The following is an 18,394-nucleotide window of genomic DNA, read 5'->3' as shown; positions in this document are numbered from 1 at the left end:
GACTACTCGAAAAACCATAGTCTTGACTAGATGGACCTTTGTTGGCAAAGTAATGTCTCTGCTTTTGAATATGCTATCTAGGTTGGTCATAAACTATCCTTTAGTTTATCAAAATTCTTTATAAAGATTCTAGAAAGAATGTCAATGGCAGCTACCTATTTTTAGCTTCCAAACTTAACAATATGACATTCACTTTTGGAATTTATGGATACTATTCTGAATCACTATTTCAAGGCATTTTACTTGGTGTTTATAAGACATTTTATAATTGTATCACCTTTTTTACAGGTCCAAAGGCAGATTCTTAATTAAGAATCTGTTAAGACCTATGAAAGTATATATCCCTATTTTAAAACCTACCTTTAATAGGAAAGGAAACAAAGACTACAAGGTATCTTAAATTATGCGTAGAGGTTTACTAGTGGTGAGATGTGATCAGTCATCTCTGACTTGCTTTTTATATAGTACATATGTTCTAAGACAGAAAAACCAACATTTTATTAATTGTTCTCATCATGATTATGTCTCCTTTAATCTTTCAAGGGATTTCTTTGTTTTTATAAAGCAATGGGAAATCCAGAAAACATAGAGGATGCATATGTTGCTGTTATTCGGCCGAAGAATGCTGCCAGTCTCAATTCTCGGGAATACAGAGCTAAGTCATATGAAGTGAGCACAGCTGACTAACATTTGATTTTCTACTGCTGAATGTCATTCCCATTATCATTTTCATTCATTTAAAGTCTTACCATAGCCTGTAAATTCTTATTGATAACCTAGATATTGACAAGCTAGAATTTATGATTGTAGAGCTCTTCCCATCACCATGTGTTTTTTTTCTGCTGCATGTATTTTGACAATTTTTTCTATTCATTGATATGGATAAATTCTTAGATAGTAAAAGTTACTTATTTGAGTTTTACATATATAATTTATGAGAGTTTTGTTTTTACTAGAGTTTCTGAAATGGCTTGCAAAAAAAATTGCAAAATTCCAGTCTAAATTTTATTCATGGTTATTTTTCAGAACTCTGTTTTTAACAGTTCATTTAAAAATATCTTTACCATTAATTGTTTTAGGCAATTAAGTTATTTCTCTGAAGTCTTGGATGCATTATTAGTATTAGTAAACATGACTGAGGCTCAAAAAAAGAAAAGCCCAAAGCAGATTTTTATCTTTACTATGCAGCAGATTCAGTCATAAAATACTTCTAGTCTAATCTAATTTCAGCTAACTTCTCTGCATGCGTGCATAGCCGCTCAGTCCTCTCCAACTCTTTGTGACCCCATGGGCTGTGACCACCAGGCTTCTCTGTCCATGGGATATCCCAGGAAAGAACACTGGATGGGTTTGCCATTTTCTTCTCCAGGGGATCTTCCCAACCCAGGGACTGAACCTGCATCTCTGGGTGTTCTGCTTTAATTGCCTTTTTAAGGTTAGTTATCTGAAACCTATTAAAGGATATTGCAAGGATTCTGAGGAGGCTGCCATTCAGCAGTGTTTTGGCTTACTGGTTCTCAGTCCTGGCTACACTTTAAATCACCTGGGGAAGTTTAAAACTTCCAGTACCTTGACCTCACTCCCCTGACATTCCGATTTACCAGGTCTGAGATGAAGCTGCACATTGATACTGTTCTGAAAGGGTTCATGTTATTCTAATATGCAGCTAGGCTTAAGGTTAAGAAAGATTGCTGGCTATATTTTAGGGCAAGTAAATTTTATTGTAAACATTCTCTTAATGTTGTTTTTCTCATCCAAGATTTTGTTGCATGAAGTTCCCATTGAAGGACAGAAAAAAAAGAGAAAGAAGGTTTTGTTGGAAACTAAACTGCAAGGTAACAGTGAAATAACACAAGGCATATTGGATTATGTAGTAGAAACCACCAAACCAATTTCTCCTGCAAACCAGGGTATCAGAGGTAAGAAATTTTTCTCTTTAACACGATTGGTTTTAAATGCTTGTGAACGAAGACATTTTAAAAAATATATTAAAGTCAGTTTCTTTTTATATTCCTTTTCATTGAAAAACTTTTGGAAAAGACTCAAATTTCTGGGGTTTTTTTTAAGGTGGAACCAAACTCCCTTCAAGAAGTTCCTTGACTATAATGCTTTTTAAGTTTAAAAATATTTTTTAAATATTTGAATAGTTTTAAGTGAAAAAAAAATTGGAAAATATTTTTGCGGTTTCTTTTTTTTTAATTGGAGTATAGTTGCTTTACAGTGTTGTGTTAGTTTCTGCTGTACAGCAAAGTAAATTAGCTATGTATGCACATAAACCCCCTCTTTGTTTGATTTCCTTCCCATTTCGGTTGCTGCAGAGCACTGAGTAGAGTTCCCTGTGCTATGCAGTTGGTTCTCATTAGTTACCTGTTTTATACATAGTAGTGTATATATACGTCAATGCCAGTGTCTGAATCCATCCCACCCCCCCTTCTTCCCTTTGTATCCATACGTTTGTTCTCTATCTCTGTGTCTCTATTTCTGCTTTGCAAAGAAGTTCATCTATGACATTTTTCTAGATTTTACATATATGCCTTAATATATAATATTTTTCTCTCTCTGACTTACTTCACTCTGTGTGACCGTCTCTAGGTCCATCCATATCTCTGCATATGGCACAGTTTTGTTGCTTTTTATGGCTGAGTAATACTCCATTGTATGTACGTACCACATCTTTGCTCATTCCTCTGCTGATGGATTTTTAGGTTGCTTCCATGTCTTGGCTGTTGTAAATGGTGCTGCATTGAACATTAGGAAGCATATCTCTTTTTGAATTATGGCTTTCTCCAGATATATGCCCAGGAGTGGGATTGCTGGATCATATGGCAGTTCTAGAAAAATATTTCAACTGTGTTAATGATTTGTTCAAGAAAGAGAGGAAGCCAAAGTAGCTTGAAAACTAAGAAGAAAACACAGGTTATTTTTGTTAGAAGCGTATTTCCCTAGATAAGAATCTTTGAACTACTATTTTTATTTCTCTACTCCAGGACACAGAAAACTATAAACCTCTCTCCATAACTAAGTAGCAGTTAAGATTCTGTGTATTAGAGCAAGTCATAGAAATTACCAGGTAGCAGAGGTTTTCTTCCCATTTGGTCACAAGAAGAAAATCATTTTCAAAGAGCCAACTAAAGTGTAGAAATATTCACTCTGAAAGGTTCAGGCCCCATTTACAATATAAGATAATCTATAGCTTATAAAACTGATTATATATCAGTGATCAATTTTATCAGCCTGTGCCTCACAAGAAGCAGATAGCAGTTAGAAGGTCTAGAAATTATATATCTCTGTCCAGAATTCAGGCATTATAATTAAAAAGGTAAAGCTAATTTCAGTCAGACAACTGTTGAAAGCAGTTGTTGGTAGTGAAGTAAAACGTACCTCTCTGTGCCTAAATTTTTGGTTTTTTTTTTACAGCTTATTAATTTTTTTTTCTGTTTGTTCATCTTTATAGAGGATAGTTATATAATTCATCTCTTTTCAGTAAAGACACTGTTTTTGTTGTAAAGATAAGGCTGAATCATGTCATTTGATTTGTTGGTTATTTGGGATACTTGTTCTCTAGAGATAAGCTGAACTAAGCCTGTTTCATAACTTCTGAAGGTACCATTTACCATATTTTACCTCCCCAACAGGTAACCTCCTCAGTAGGGCCTGAAGAGTTTTTGCAGCTCTGACCATTGTAACTGGAGATTATAAGAAGTTCCTGCATAAACTTACAGGTCTTTGATACACATTCTGAATCCCACAAAGAGAATCCCCTTTCCCTGATTATCAGATTGACTTTTTAAATAAAGCGATCTAGAAATTGATCTTAGCTGAAAAAGGGGACTATCCCTGTGGGTGATCGAAAGACTCCTTTGGATGCCACAAATTTGTCAGCTTTTTCTACCTGTCTTAGACTGCTCTTAGTAATTTATATTACTATTACTAAATTGTTTTAGTTATCAGGATCTATTCTGAGATCAAATTACTGAGACAAAGTCTGAGCCCAAATCACGTATTTGAGCTGAGATAGAAAAGTCATAATTTGCTGTCAATTAGCCAAACTCTAACACTTGGTTCATTCACCAAGAAAGGGGATATACATGATATCAGTGTGAACAAAAATGTCCCCTGGGATGGAGGACTGGGTAGTTTTTCTTAGAAGTTACGAGTGGATAGGCACCCTGAAATATGTCTAGCACAATTATGTCTTGTATACTTAGACAGTAGAATGTGCTAATAAATTTTCAGGCAGCTTTTAATAAAAGAAATGAAAATAAAGAAGTTTTTATTTAACTAAACAGTTAAAATAATGAACCATACCATACCTGACTATCCTATTCAATTGAGTTTTTCTAAAAGTGTGAAATATCTTTATAGAGAATATGATTTCTTACATAAGCATCACATGAAAATTACAAACGACTTTATAACTGCAGTAGCTTTGCCTTTTTGTGCAATGCTATACGTAGTTTACAAAGCACTACCACAGTTACTTACCCATGAAATTCTTAAATTGATCCTGTGAGTTGGTATATGGTCATTTTCACATCGGTAAAATGGAAATGCAGACATAGGCACCTAGAAAAATCATATTCTCATTTGTGGAGGATTTAGGACTAGAACAGTTTCCCAACTTGTAGTCAGTGCTTTTCTCCTCCCTCGACCCCCCGACCACACCCCCTCACCTGAAATAGATCTCATAGTTGCATATAAAATTGGCAAAGTAGTCAGTTTGGATCAGAACTAGGTTTAGGGAAGCTACAAGGCAGGAAAGATTAAGTGGAACAAGACCTCAAACCAGACAAAAGTAATATTACCTCTGAAATTTATTAGAATGTTTTTCTGTCTTTTAACACTTACATTTTGTACAAGTGTCAATTCTGTAGAAAATTGTTTGGGGGCTGTAATAATAATGGGCCGTAATAATTACAAATATTCACTCTAGCATTCTGTGAATGAATGAAGCTGTTTGAACACGTGTATCTGCTTGTGCACAGATGGCATCCAGCCAGGCATTCCTACCTGGGTCGAGAACAAGGTTCTGTTTCTGGGGGTGGGGTGGTTGGAAGGGTTGATAAAAAACATGACAAAGATAGCCAGAAAATGAAAGGTTTCAGAGTGAAAAACTTTTGGTTATTATTTATTGCCCCCTTGCTGCAAGTCAGGAACAACAGACTAAGAATGATGGTTAAATTCAGAACAATAATTTATAGCCCAATCAGATTTTAATAAAGCCTGAAACTGAGGGTGGAGGTTGAATATTAAATGAAGGGTTACTAAACTTTAAAACTCTGTAATTTGTATATACTACCCTTCTTGGCCAGCTCAGACTTTAGTGAAATTCTCACCATCTGCGTCCCAGCTGAATGAAGACGTACGTGCCTCTTCACCCTGCAGGATGCTCTGCTGTCCAGCTGCTCTGTCAGTCCTTGGCGGGGCGGATTTCCTTGCTGTGTATGGGGAGCTTCTCTCCTAATGAGTCAGAACCAGGGATCTGTTGGTTAATTGCCTACAGAATGATGTACGTTATTATCAGAATTACCAATTTTTATTAGTGCATATAATAAAATTGACTTTTTATATTTCAGTTCCTCTTAATACTGCCTTTAAAATATTTTTTTTTAACTCTGAAGGTAATTTATAAGATTTTAAGAGGCCTATTATTTTTATCTTTACTGACTTAAAATGGTTAGGAAAACGAGTGGTCCTGATGAAGACATTTCCTCTGGATGGAGAGAAGGTGGGCAGAGAAGCGGCATTATTTATTGTTCCCTCAGTTGTTAAAGGTAAAGCCTTGAGTTTCGTCTTGTGAATCTTGGTGTACCTTAGGTGCTAAGCTAAAGTCTATGGAGGAACTTAGGAATTTGGAGTCATAGTTACTATTGCAATACTGTTGTAAAAATCATATTTTTAATATAATGGAAGATGGAGAAATTTGTTACTTAACGACATTTTGATTCCCAAGTAATATTCAGGCTTCTAGACTAATCGTAAAGTTTTTGTTTCAGTTTTTAAAAGTAGAATAAAGAAGTGAGGAAGGAAGCTATAATAAAAACAAAAAGTTTTCAGGTTATAATGAGGGATTTTTCAGACTGTGCTATATAAATAGAATAAAAATAAAAATGTATGTATTTTGGAAAATTAACAGATTATCATCAGAACCTATCTTGTGTTTGGGATAAGAAAGTGTCAGTAATAGTTTTAAAATACTCCACCCAATAATAATAGTGATATTTAAAGAACTTAGATCCAATGTGAAAATTTAATTTGAGCTTTGACAAGGAATTCATCCTATTATCCTGGAATAATAGAAAAAATAATCAGCTTCAGTCAGACCTGCAGTCTACTAATTTTTTGTTATGGGCAAACCACTTCTTTAAGCCTCACCTCTTTATCTAGAAGATAGGTATCTGCTCCTGCTTGATTCATTGTGCTGGAAGAATCCAGTGAGGTGTTAGATGTAAAAATCACTTTGGAACCTGTAGAGTACTGGCCTCTTGTAAGGTAGTAATCATACTGACGATACATTAATGGCCCAGTGTGGGCGTCTCATCAGACTGCTGCTGCTACACAGTACTTAACATGTTTTATTAGCCAGCTCTGCCTTCCAGATTTCTTTTTCCCAGCCATACTTAGGTTAAATAGTTCAGCATTTTACATGATATTGGAAATCTTATTATTAATCAGAATTTTACAACATTGCTGAGCAAGAGAAAGGGGAAACAATTTCTGTTGTCCTACAAGATTCTAAAACCTGCATTCACTCAGTTGGACAAGGTCACAGAGCTGGCCAGCCCTTGAATCCAAGTCTTCTAATTACAAGTCTAGAAAAACTTATACTTATCAATTTTTTAAACATACTGTATAGGTTTAAATAAAAAACATGCAGTTGTAAGCCTTTTATATGATGGCATAAATCTTCATTTTTCTTTTTCAGATAATACTAAATATACTTATACTCCAGGATGCCCAATTTTTTACTGCTTACAAGATATTATGCGAGTCTGTAGTGAATCCAGCACTCACTTTGCTACACTTACAGCAAGAATGTTAATAGCCTTGGATAAGTAAGAACTGCCATTAAAAATATTTTTTAATAAATCAAATACATATTCATAATAGAAATTAGCTTTGTGAGATAGAAATACTTTATGGATAAAAATAATAAAATTTATATGTATTATGAAATGGTAAGTTTTTGAAGTATAATATAAAAATTTTAAACCCCAAAGATAAGATTGTCCTGATTTGTTTGCAGCATGTTAATTTTATTCTTTGAAAGTGACAAAGATTGCCCTGGCTTAAGAATTAAGATTCCTTAGTTATAAAACAAGATTTATTATTGATTTACTCTTATTAGTGAACAAGTCATTTAAGCTGTCATGCCTTTGTCCTGTAACTGCAGGTCGAATGTCACCTGCATCTCAGTGGTTTAAATTTTAAAGTGCCTCATGTTTTTGAAATGGTTTTAATTATTTAGTGTTATATACATTTTTTTGTTATATGCGTTAAAAAAAATAGTTTGCTGTATCCAGTAATAAAACTTTTATTTACAGCAAGTGAAATACTTAACTAACACTAATTAAAATTATAAAAATCTGAATGTAGTATTAGAAAGAGTTAGACAGTAGTTTACTTTTTTCATCTTTACTTTAGAACAAATACTTCTACTGCCTCTTCTTTCTATTTTGCCAGGTGGCTAGATGAACGTCACACACAGTCTCACTTTATTCCAGCCTTATTCCGACCTTCTCCTCTTGAGCGGATAAAAACTAATGTTATAAACCCTGCATATGCTACTGAATCAGGTCAGGCAGAAAACTCACTACATATGGGCTACAGTGCACTAGAAATAAAGAGTAAAATGTTAGCCCTAGAGAAAGCAGATACCTGCATTTACAACCCTTTGTTTGGATCAGATCTTCAATATACAAACCGGGTAAGAATTTTGGCTCTTATTTCAAAAGATATTTCATTTCAAAATATAATTTATTTTTCCTGGGACAAATGCATATATTAGTGATTGTAAACACTGAGATGACATCCTCACTTAGCTCTGCTTTTATACTTAAGGTCATAAAGCTCTTAAACAGCTTTTGTTGTGTTTTCCCTTTATAGGTAGATAAAGTGGTAATAAATCCATACTTTGGTCTAGGAGCTCCAGACTACTCAAAAATCCAAATCCCCAAACAGGAGCAATGGCAGAGGAGCAGAAGCAGTGTCACCGAAGACAAGTACAACTCTGGTTTCACTTCACTTTGCCTTTAATAGCCTATATGCTAATGTTAAACAATTAGTTTAAATGATATATGCAAATAGTATGCAATGTAATCACTGCGTAAATGATTCAGTTTACAGTGATGTGCAGCTTTCATAGATGTGTCATATTTGTTTCAGAACAATTTGAATTTCAACAGTGTTGTTTTTGTTTGTTTTTCACGATTAGGGAACGACAGTGGGTAGATGATTTTCCTCTCCATCGAAGCGCCTGTGAAGGAGATTCCGAATTATTAAACCGACTTCTCAATGAAAGATTTTCAGTCAACCAATTAGATAGTGACCACTGGGCACCCATTCATTATGCATGCTGGTAAATAGATTACTTATTCTTTTCTTTTTAGAAAGAATGAATCTTTAGTTATTAATGTTAGTATTTCTTTTCAAAGCTGTTCTCATTCCAGCCACTTTTTCCTCCACCATGTCTGTTTGCCTTCTGAGCTTTCTCTGTAGGAATCTTTGATTACTATGCGTGTGCCACAGCATCTGCCCCATTTGAAAAGTATCATTCATGTTCTCAGGCATTTCTTAGGTCATGAAGTAAGATGCTACTGCTAAGTCGCTTCAGTCGTGTCCGACTCCGTGCAACCCCATAGACGGCAGCCCACCAGGCTCCCTCGTACCTGGGATTCTCCAGGCAAGAACACTGGAGTGGGTTGCCATTTCCTTCTCCATTGCATGAAAGTGAAAAGTGAAAGTGAAGTCGCTCAGTCGTGTCTGACTCTGTGCAGCCCCGTGGACTGCAGCCCACCAGGCTCCTCCACCCATGGGATTTTCCAGGCAAGAGTACTGGAGTGGGGTGCCATCGCCTTCTCCACATGAAGTAGGACAGCTGATGACAAACAAGTGCCACTGCATAGCAGTTGGTCCCTTATTCACCCTTGCAATGTCTATTGTTTTGTACTGGAGTTGGATTGTGTTTGCTCATCCTTATTATAAAATTTACGTGTGTTAGCTACATATGACTTGACCTGCATCATGTTAGAAAAGTATTCTTTTAGTTCTTTGGAAAGCTATGGTATCTGGAAACATCCAAAAGTTTTCATTAGAATTAAAGCCTTTTTTTTTTTTTTTGACGAGAAGGATTAGCTCTCAGGAGTGAGGTTAGCTCTCTCCACTAGTTGCCTGTGGAGTTCTTGCTCTTGCACTCTTCTCACATAATCATAACTCTTCCCCTCAGCCTGGACTGAGTTCTTAAATTTATGTTCATAGCAGTAGTTAGCCATTTGCTATAGCCTGTCCTCTAGAAAGTATGTAATGAAGTTATTTACCCTTATATATTTTTTAATTTATTTATCTTAATTGGAGGCTAATTACTTTACAGTGTTGTGGTGGTTCTTGCCATACATCAACATGAATCAGCCATGGGTGCACATGTGTCCCCCCTCCCAAACCCCCCTCCCACCTCCTTCCCCACCCTATCCTCTGGGTTGCCCCAGTGCACCAGCTTTGAGTGCCCTGCTTCATGCATTGAACTTGGACTGGTCATCTGTTTCACACATGGTAATATACATGTTTCAGTGCTATTCTCTCAGATCATCCCACCCTTGCCTTCTCCCACAGAGTCCGAAACTCTATTCTTTATATCTGTGTCTCTTTTGCTGTCTTGCATGTAGAGTTGTCATTATCATCTTTCTAAATTCCATATATGCATTAATACACCACTGTATTGATGTTTTTCTTTCTGACTTACTTCACTCTGTATAATAGACTCCAGTTTCATCCATCTCATTAGAACTGACTCAAATGTATTCTTTTTAATGGCTGAGTAATACTCCATTGTGTATATGAACCACAGCTTTCTTATCCATTCATCTGCCAGTGGACATCTAGGTTGCTTCCATGTCCTGGCTGTTATAAACAGTGCCAGTTTTTTAAGGAATCTCCACACTGTTCTCCATAGTGGCTGTACTAGTTTGCATTCCCACCAACAGTGTAAGAGGGTTCCCTTTCCTCCACACTCTCTCCAGCATTTGTTTGTAGACTTTTTGCTAGCACCCATTCTGACCAGTGTAAGATGGTACCTCATTGTGGTTTTGATTTACATTTCTCTGATAATGAGTGATGTTGAGCATCTTTTCATACGTTTGTTAGCCATTTGTATGTCTTCTTTGGAGAAATGTCTGTTTAGTTCTTTGGCCCATTTTTTGATTGGGTTGTTTATTTTTCTGGTGTTGAGTTGCATGAGCTACTTGTATATTTTGAGATTAATTATTTGTCACTTGTTTCATTTGTTATTATTTTCTCCCATTCTGAAGGCTGTCTTTTCACCTTGCTTATAGTTTCCTTCGTTGTGCAAAAGCTGTTAAGTTTAATTAGGTCCCATTTGTTAATTTTTGCTTTTATTTCCCTTACTCTGGGAGGTGGGTCATAGAGGATCTTGCTGTGATTTATGTCAAAGAGTGTTCTGCCTATGTTTTCCTCTAGTTTTACCTTATATTTTATGGGAAAGTTGCTTTTGACTTACTGTTTAAAATGAGCTTCTCTGGCTAATTTGAGAAGTGCCTACATTTTTTACTGCCTGTTAAAGTCCACAGCTTTTCAGCTGCATGGCATTGAGCAAGTTACTTTACTTCACCTCTCTGCATCTTAGTTTATTTATCTATATGTAAAATACAATAATTAGATCATGTCCAACTGAAAGTCTTTTGATTTCTCTGATTTCAATATTTGTGAGTATTCTTGCTTGGAAAATCCCATGGATGGAGAAGCCTGGTGGGCTGCAGTCCATGGGATCACGAAATCAGACACGACTGAGCAACTTCACTTTCACTTTTCACTCTCATGCATTGGAGAAGGAAATGGCAACCCACTCCGGTGTTCTTGCCTGGAGAATCCCAGGGACAGAAGAGCCTGGTAGGCTGCCATCTCTGGGGTCGCACCGAATTGGACACAACTGAAGCAACTTAGCAGCAGCAGCAGCAGCTAAATATAGTTGCTTTTAATATATATCTTTTCTCTATTGACAATATGCTATTTTCTTAAAAACATCCTTTATTAAATATGCTCAATTTTTTTCTGCTTCCTTAAAAATATATTATTTTATTCTATAAATGTAACCTTAATTGTCTTCCCATTATAGGGAATTTTTTATACTCAGACTTGAAAAGAGTTACCCTAAATCTTCTTTCACTGAACTTATAATTGTTTTTTCAGATTACTGGTAAATACTGGTAGCAGCAACAGTACCAGAAGAAATCACTTGCTTTTCCTTGAGCTAAACAAAAAGAAGTAGAGAATATAGTTCAAACATCACAAATTGAGAAAGACAGAGCCAGTGAATTTTAGCTTAGGAATCCCAAAATTACATTTGCCTGTATTATTGCCCTTTCTGTGGCAGGGCCTCATTTCCTTCTCTATTAAGAGAGTGGTAATATTTTCAACTACATATTACATAAAAACAGAAGTATGGTATTGTGTTTAATGTGCTTTGGAATGTACCTACATTTCAGTCCCTAATGAATACTTTAGTTCCTAAAAGTATGGCCTTTAGCAAATTAGTTAATGTCTCTAAGGATCTATTTCTTTATCTAAAAGATGAGGTTAATTTTAGTGCTTTTTTTAAGATTAGAGGAAAAAATGTGAATAAATGCTTGGAGGGGTACCTGGCAGTAATAAGCACTCAAAAAAATGGCTGTTATTAAAGTATTATAAAAATTTAAAGATTTTGATGTCTGATCTAAAATTCATTCATCTGTTTTATTTTTATTTGGATATTACTCCAGTACACTGAGGAAGAGTTTTATCCATCAATAAAATTAAATTTTGCTGGAAATAATAACCAAGTTTAATACACCAGTAGTAGTAGTAATATAGGTCACCTTGCAATACTTTTAATAAGATAGATCATTTGACTGGTGTGAACTTGAATGAAGACTGATTAAACTAGTAAAGAACATAAATTACTTTATCTTGGAAATGTACTCTTATTTATTAATTAATACTAGGATTAGAAGGGGAATACTGGGCTGTCTCATCAAGAGACTGGGATGGGGTCTGTCTTTATAAGCTTACAAAAGCTGTTTTATCCCTCTTATTCTGTCTTCTCACCTTTAAACTGGAGAAGGAAATGGCAGCCCACTCCAGTGTTCTTGCCTGGAGAATCCCAGGGACGGGGGAGCCTGGTGGGCTGCCGTCTGTGGGGTCGCACAGAATCGGACACGACTGACAAGACTTGGCAGCGGCAGCAGCATCTTTAAACTGAGGGATTTTATTAGATCAGTGGTTCTCAAACTTTTGTGTTAAAACTCCTTTTATTCTTCAAAATTACAAGATCCCAAAGAGCTTCGGTTTATATGAAGTAAAACTGAAAAATGTCTTAAGAATTTAATTATTTTAAAATAGCATACTAATATAAATAGCAGAGTTTTCCAAATATATCTTATTTTCCAAAATAAAAATGTTAATAAGAAAAGTAGCATTGTTTTACATTCTTGCATCATTTTACTGTCCAACCTTATAGAAAATAGTTGGATTCTCACATCTGATCTTGCCTTTAATTTGTTGCAATTTGCATGTCAGGGAGCTTCTAGAAAACTCCGCTGTACACTTAAGAGAAAATCATAGTGAAAAGGGCGAATACATCTCAGTATTACTATGAAATATGTTTTACCTAGAGGACATGCTGAAAAGCTTTCAGCAATTTTCCTGGTTTCCTAGATCAGTCTTTGAGGATCACTTAGTGAAATCACCCCTAGGATTGCTCCAAGCTTCAGAAATTACCATATTGATGACAGGTGCCTAAAAATTTCTCTTTACCAGAATCACCATTTCCAAAACTATTTAATTTGGCTTTCTCTTCATATGGGTAACCTCTCAGCCACTCAGTAAATGTCTCACTGACATCTCATATTTTCTCACCTCTCTCAAATCAGTGTCTTCTCTCTCTGATAGTACTTCCAGGCTTCACATCATCGCTAGAGAGTGTTTCAGAACTCTGATGATTTGGCTCCCTACAGATTATTCCGTCTGATTTCATTTGGGCCTTCATTGCAGCGAGCTGTGATTGTCTTTATCTCATTCATCCTGTCAACCTTTCGGTCCCCTATTCTAAACCTAGGAACTTCCCTGGTGGCTCAGACAGGTAAAGAATCTGCCTGCATTGTGGGACACCTGGTTCAGTCCCTGGGTTGGGAAGATCTTCTGGAGAAGGGAATGGCAACCCACTCCAGTATTCTTGCCTGGAAAATCCCATGGACAGAGGAGTCTGGTGCGCTACAGTCCATGGGGTCGCAAAGAATCAGACACTTCTCTGCACTTTCTGCTTTTCTGTACTTTCTTTTCTTTTGTCTTCAAACATACATGAATCTTCTCCCTACTCGAAAAAGAACCTTAATTTGAACCTATTGGCCCTTCTGGCCACTGTGATGTTTCTTTCCTTCCTTTCACAGCCAGACTTCAGTGATAATGGGACCATACTTACTGCTTTCTCTTTTTCGGTCTTCGTGAACCTTCTTAACCTTTCTGAGTTTTTAATCTCTTTCACCACTCTGCTGCATTTAACGCTGCTGACCACCCCTTTGTTTGCAGAACAAATGGCAGTTGAAAGGGCAGCTATAATAGAGCTATAAAGAAGGTCAATACAAATGCAAGATAATAATTGTTATCATTATTATTATTAAAATACTGGTCTTCATCCTGTGACCCAAGCATGTTTTATATTAATAGTATGGAAACTGTTACACTAAGAGTCAGAAAATTGGATTTTAACTGGTTAACCATGAGACCTTGGGCAAATTACTTAACTGGTACAAGCTTCATTTTTTTCATCTGTGCATTAGAAATATCTCTGCCTGCCTCATAAGTTGTTGTGAAGATTATATTAAGTAATTATATAAAGAAGTACCTTGAAAACTTTTTAATCATACAGTGTTTTTTTATTTTAATTATTTTTGTTACTACTTCTTGAATTGTCCCCCTCAGTATCTTTTCCTAACCTGAAAGTATGTTTTTCAGGACACATTTCATTGTTCTGAGATGTTCATCTTTCTTTCTTAGAAAGGTTTCATCCATTCTCCCAGCTTTAACAGGCTCAGTTGGATGAATTTGTATATCTGGTACCTTAAGCCTTTGCCTTCCTCTTGAGTATCAAGTCTGTGTTTTCAGTTGCCAGCTGAACAGTTTAGTCACCCATTTCTTAATGCATGAGGCAGAATGGAGAATGCAAAGATATAACTTTCAAGGAGCATCTAGGCTGACAGAAATGTATATATACAAGGATGAAAGTAGCTAATGAGATTAAAAAAGTAAAATGGTAAATTATAGTGGGAATATATAGGAGATTATTGGTAAACTGTTTCAGAGAAATAACAGAACTTAACTGAAATAAAATCAGGAGGAGGAAAAAAGACATCTCAAGAATAGCTAAGAACGTAAGCAAACAGTCACGTGAATGAGAAGGGTAGGATAGAAGTGGCAGGTTCAGGGCAGAGAAAAGCCAGAGCATGTGTGAAAGGGAAGAAAGTTGACAGTAAATTGGTTTAGTTCTAAAGATGTGCTGTTTGCCCCTCAAATGCACGATATCTGAGAGCAAATTTCCTTCCCCTTTTTACCCATTTATTTCCGAAAAAATGAATTGCCTTTCCACCATTGCGTTAGATTGAAGCCTTATATAAGTCTTTGTAACAAGATGGTAAATTTGTAACTAGATGGTAAATTCACTATGTCTGGCACATTCTTTGTACTCTCTGCTTACTTTTTTTCCCCACTACCTAGAATATTTTACTTCTCTTCAGCTTTCAAATTGTTCTTTTATCAGAATACTTTTCAGGACTCTCTTAGACTGAAATCTTATCTTCCTTTTCCAACATTTTCTAAAGCATCATTATATGATTTGACAAATATATATATTTTGATTGTTACCCTCAACTGTTACTTAAATTTTACAGCATGATGTAACTTATCTCACATGTTTGTTTTCCTCTGATTACATTAGAAGCCTTTACCAAAGCAGAAACCATTTATCTTAACATATCTTTGTATCTTTCACATTGCCTCATTCAACATTTACATGTAAATTAGGTCTTGGGCCTATTGTAAATTTTTAAAAAGCATTATTAAATTTATGAGTTACTTTCTGCTCCTGAAAATATTTTTGACTAAAAATTTTATCTCCCTAATTTATAATTTTTGAATATTTTGTATGATTGTGATTCTGTATCCTCTGCTCTATCTTGTATTTGAGATTATATTTTCTCCCAGTTGATCAGAAATAGAAACGTTTAAATTAAATCAGAGTACTTCATAAGAAATCCATAAACACTGAAAATATTTACATAAATGTCTTCATTCCTTGTTCTCTGCCATAGAAAAATCTTAGATTTCTTTGAGATGTCTGAAATTTGGATTTTTCAAACACTTCATATGACTTTTGTAGGTGTTTTATTTTTTTGTAGGTATGGAAAAGTTGAAGCCACTCGCATATTGTTAGAGAAAGGAAAGTGCAATCCAAACCTTTTAAATGGACAACTTAGTTCTCCTCTTCATTTTGCTGCTGGAGGAGGACATGCTGAAATAGTACAGATCCTCCTAAACCATCCAGAAATTGACAGAGTAAGTTATTTTCCAGGCTTTTTTTTTTTTAACATCCAAACAGTAAATAACTAGTAATGACACTTAAAATGTTTAGTCGTACACTTGAGAGGTCAGCTGAGAAATGAAAACAAATTTAACTTGCTATATAGAATAAATAATATGTATACACTTTGCATTTAAATTGTAATAGAATACACCTCACATAAAATATACCATTTTCGCCATTTTCAGATGCACAGATCAGTGGCATTAAGTACATTTACATTGTTTTACAACCATCACCACCATGTATCGCCCAAATGTACATAAAATTTAGCTTCCTTTTCATTTTATACAAAGTGTCTCCTGTATTGCAGGGAGATTCTTTACCAACTGAGCTATCAGGGAAGCCCTTATATAAAGTGTTTTCTAAAAAATATCTTAAAGAAGGAAAAAGATATTTTGGAATTTGTACTACCAGATTTGTAAGGGAAAAATAATAGCTTTAACAAGACTTTTGTTGTTGCTATAAACAGAATTTTTGAAAAACAATAGCCACAGTGATTAGTGCTTTGCATCTTTGATCTTTGGCTGTTCATGTTTACTTAAAGTATAGCATGCAGTAAGTATGCTTAATACCTATTTAGCACTTGCTGGTAGTCTTTTTAATGAAATTTTGATTGACTGATATTTTCCCTTACTTGTATATTTGTAATGCCTTTTTGCTTTAACCTCTGATTCTTCTCTCACATTCCTAGCACATAACAGACCAACAGGGAAGATCTCCTTTAAATATTTGTGAAGAAAATAAACAAAATAATTGGGAAGAAGCTGCAAAATTGTTGAAGGAAGCCATTAACAAACCAGTAAGAATTAACTTCATAAATATTAGTTACAGCCAAGCATCGTATTTAAGTTGATAAGTAATTTAAGGATCTGTGGTAAGAATGGAAGGATGAATGTATCGATGGCTTCTTTACTACTTTTATAAAACCTCATGGTTAGACATCATAGATATTAAATTTGCTATCATCTCTAACATTTGGGCATTTATTCTTGCATATCAAAATAAGTTTGCATAAGTAAATCTTTTAGTCATTTAAAATTAACCTAATTCCCAGTGTAATCTCTATACTTGATATGCTGATTACAAATTGTAACCAGTTCATTGAAGCATCTCTCTCTACTTGGGCCTTCTAAGTGAAGTAAAAGTGTTCATCGTTTAGTCATGTCCAACTCTTTGCAACCCCATGGACTGTAGCCTATCAGGCTCTCCTCTGTCCATGGAATTCTCCAGACAAGAATACTGGAGCACGTAGCCACTCCTTCTCCAGGGCATCTTCCCAACCCAGTGACTGAACCCAGTTCTCCTGCGCTACTGTCTTTACCGTCTGAGCCACCAGGGAAGCCCCTAGGCCTTCTAAGCAATATATTTGTAAATAATCATATTATACATTGTTCAGTAATTTAAGTACTTATCTAGTTCAGGTTCATTTTCCTCCTTAAGATTAGTGAATGGGTTAAAATAAAAGAGTTACTAGTCTTTTATTTTGCCTATTCAGCTTGGCCTTTCCATCTACTTATGTGCAAAATAATTAGCAGTGGCATTAAAATAGAGAAGAATTAACAATTAGAAAAAACTTTGTTATGCCTCAAAGTTATAGTGACAATATACTGTTTTCAATGTAAAAATTGTTTGAAAACTTGCAAACCAGATAAAATAATTTATACCAACTAATAAAGGATAAAAGTTTTATACCAACAGGATATAACCCATATGTCTGACCCTTTCCAGACATTTCCATTAAGTAGATAATATGTACTTGTTGAGTATTTCTGTAAATTTACCACCATGAAATGCTGAAAGTGATGTGAGAAATAATAAATACATGATCTCTGTCTTAAAGGGAAATTTCACACATTCATACACGTTTTTGTCAAAACATTATTCCCTGAGTACAGGACAAAAGCAAGGAAATAGATAAGCAGTACAGGCACCCTTGTATTAACTTCATTGCAATTTACTTTCTAATTGTATAGTTAAAAACACATTTTTATTTCTCATATAACCTTTAAATCTGGATGTATACAGTAAAAGGAGTTAGGCACTTTTACCTAAAATGAACTGTCCTGGAAATTGTTTAGAGGCATCAGTTACTTCCTATAACAATAAAAATAAATTGATAATATCATTTCTCTCTGTGATTTTCTGAGCTGGAAGAAAGAAACTGGCTCAAGGTCCATTGTTCATCACTTTTATCTGCAAAGGCCTTTATCACAGATTCCTCTTGGGATAAATTATTGCTGGTACACATTTCTACACTGTAATTTGTGGCCCACTAAACTCGTGAGGTAGTTAACTAACACGAGATTTAGTTAACCGAGTCTGTATCCCCCATTGTGTTTACATTGTACATTAATAGCTTTAAAGTATCCTCTCAGAAGATTTTGAAGTTGAATATTTTTTTAAAAACCATTTGCCTTCGTTTCTCAAACTTATTTGACCATGGAATATTCAGAAGAAATTTCATGTTTAAGAATATAAATAATGGAAGTAAATTTTTTAAAAATTTGCCAGAAGTGGTTAGGATTCTAAGCTTCCTGTGCAGGGGGCACA

General features: G+C 35.2%; 1 protein-coding gene and 1 long non-coding RNA gene across 4 annotated transcripts in view; one reads left to right on the top strand and one right to left on the bottom strand.

The window, feature by feature from the left end:
- The window catches only part of KRIT1 (KRIT1 ankyrin repeat containing), a 38,813-nt gene that overhangs the window by 5,618 nt on the left and 14,801 nt on the right, over positions 1-18,394 (top strand). For 2 of the 3 annotated variants that reach the window (XM_040260267.1, XM_040260269.1), the window contains exons 2-10: positions 544-669; positions 1,760-1,919; positions 5,682-5,774; positions 6,926-7,055; positions 7,684-7,927; positions 8,107-8,222; positions 8,435-8,578; positions 15,660-15,816; positions 16,536-16,643. In XM_040260267.1, the coding sequence (XP_040116201.1) occupies positions 568-669; positions 1,760-1,919; positions 5,682-5,774; positions 6,926-7,055; positions 7,684-7,927; positions 8,107-8,222; positions 8,435-8,578; positions 15,660-15,816; positions 16,536-16,643 (1,254 nt within the window). In that variant the 5' untranslated portion in view covers positions 544-567. The remainder of the gene's footprint in view (positions 1-543; positions 670-1,759; positions 1,920-5,681; positions 5,775-6,925; positions 7,056-7,683; positions 7,928-8,106; positions 8,223-8,434; positions 8,579-15,659; positions 15,817-16,535; positions 16,644-18,394) is intronic. The other variant, XM_040260268.1, reaches the window with a different exon arrangement.
- Positions 7,929-18,394, bottom strand: part of LOC120877854 — a 31,422-nt gene continuing 20,956 nt past the window's right edge. Inside the window, exon 4 of the long non-coding RNA XR_005724413.1 lies at positions 7,929-8,476. This is a non-coding gene — a long non-coding RNA (uncharacterized LOC120877854). The remainder of the gene's footprint in view (positions 8,477-18,394) is intronic.

Source organism: Oryx dammah, unplaced genomic scaffold (assembly GCF_014754425.2).
Source record: "Oryx dammah isolate SB20612 unplaced genomic scaffold, SCBI_Odam_1.1 HiC_scaffold_18, whole genome shotgun sequence".
In the NCBI taxonomy this organism is placed as follows: domain Eukaryota; kingdom Metazoa; phylum Chordata; class Mammalia; order Artiodactyla; family Bovidae; genus Oryx; species Oryx dammah.
This window is presented reverse-complemented; position numbering and strand designations above follow the sequence as displayed.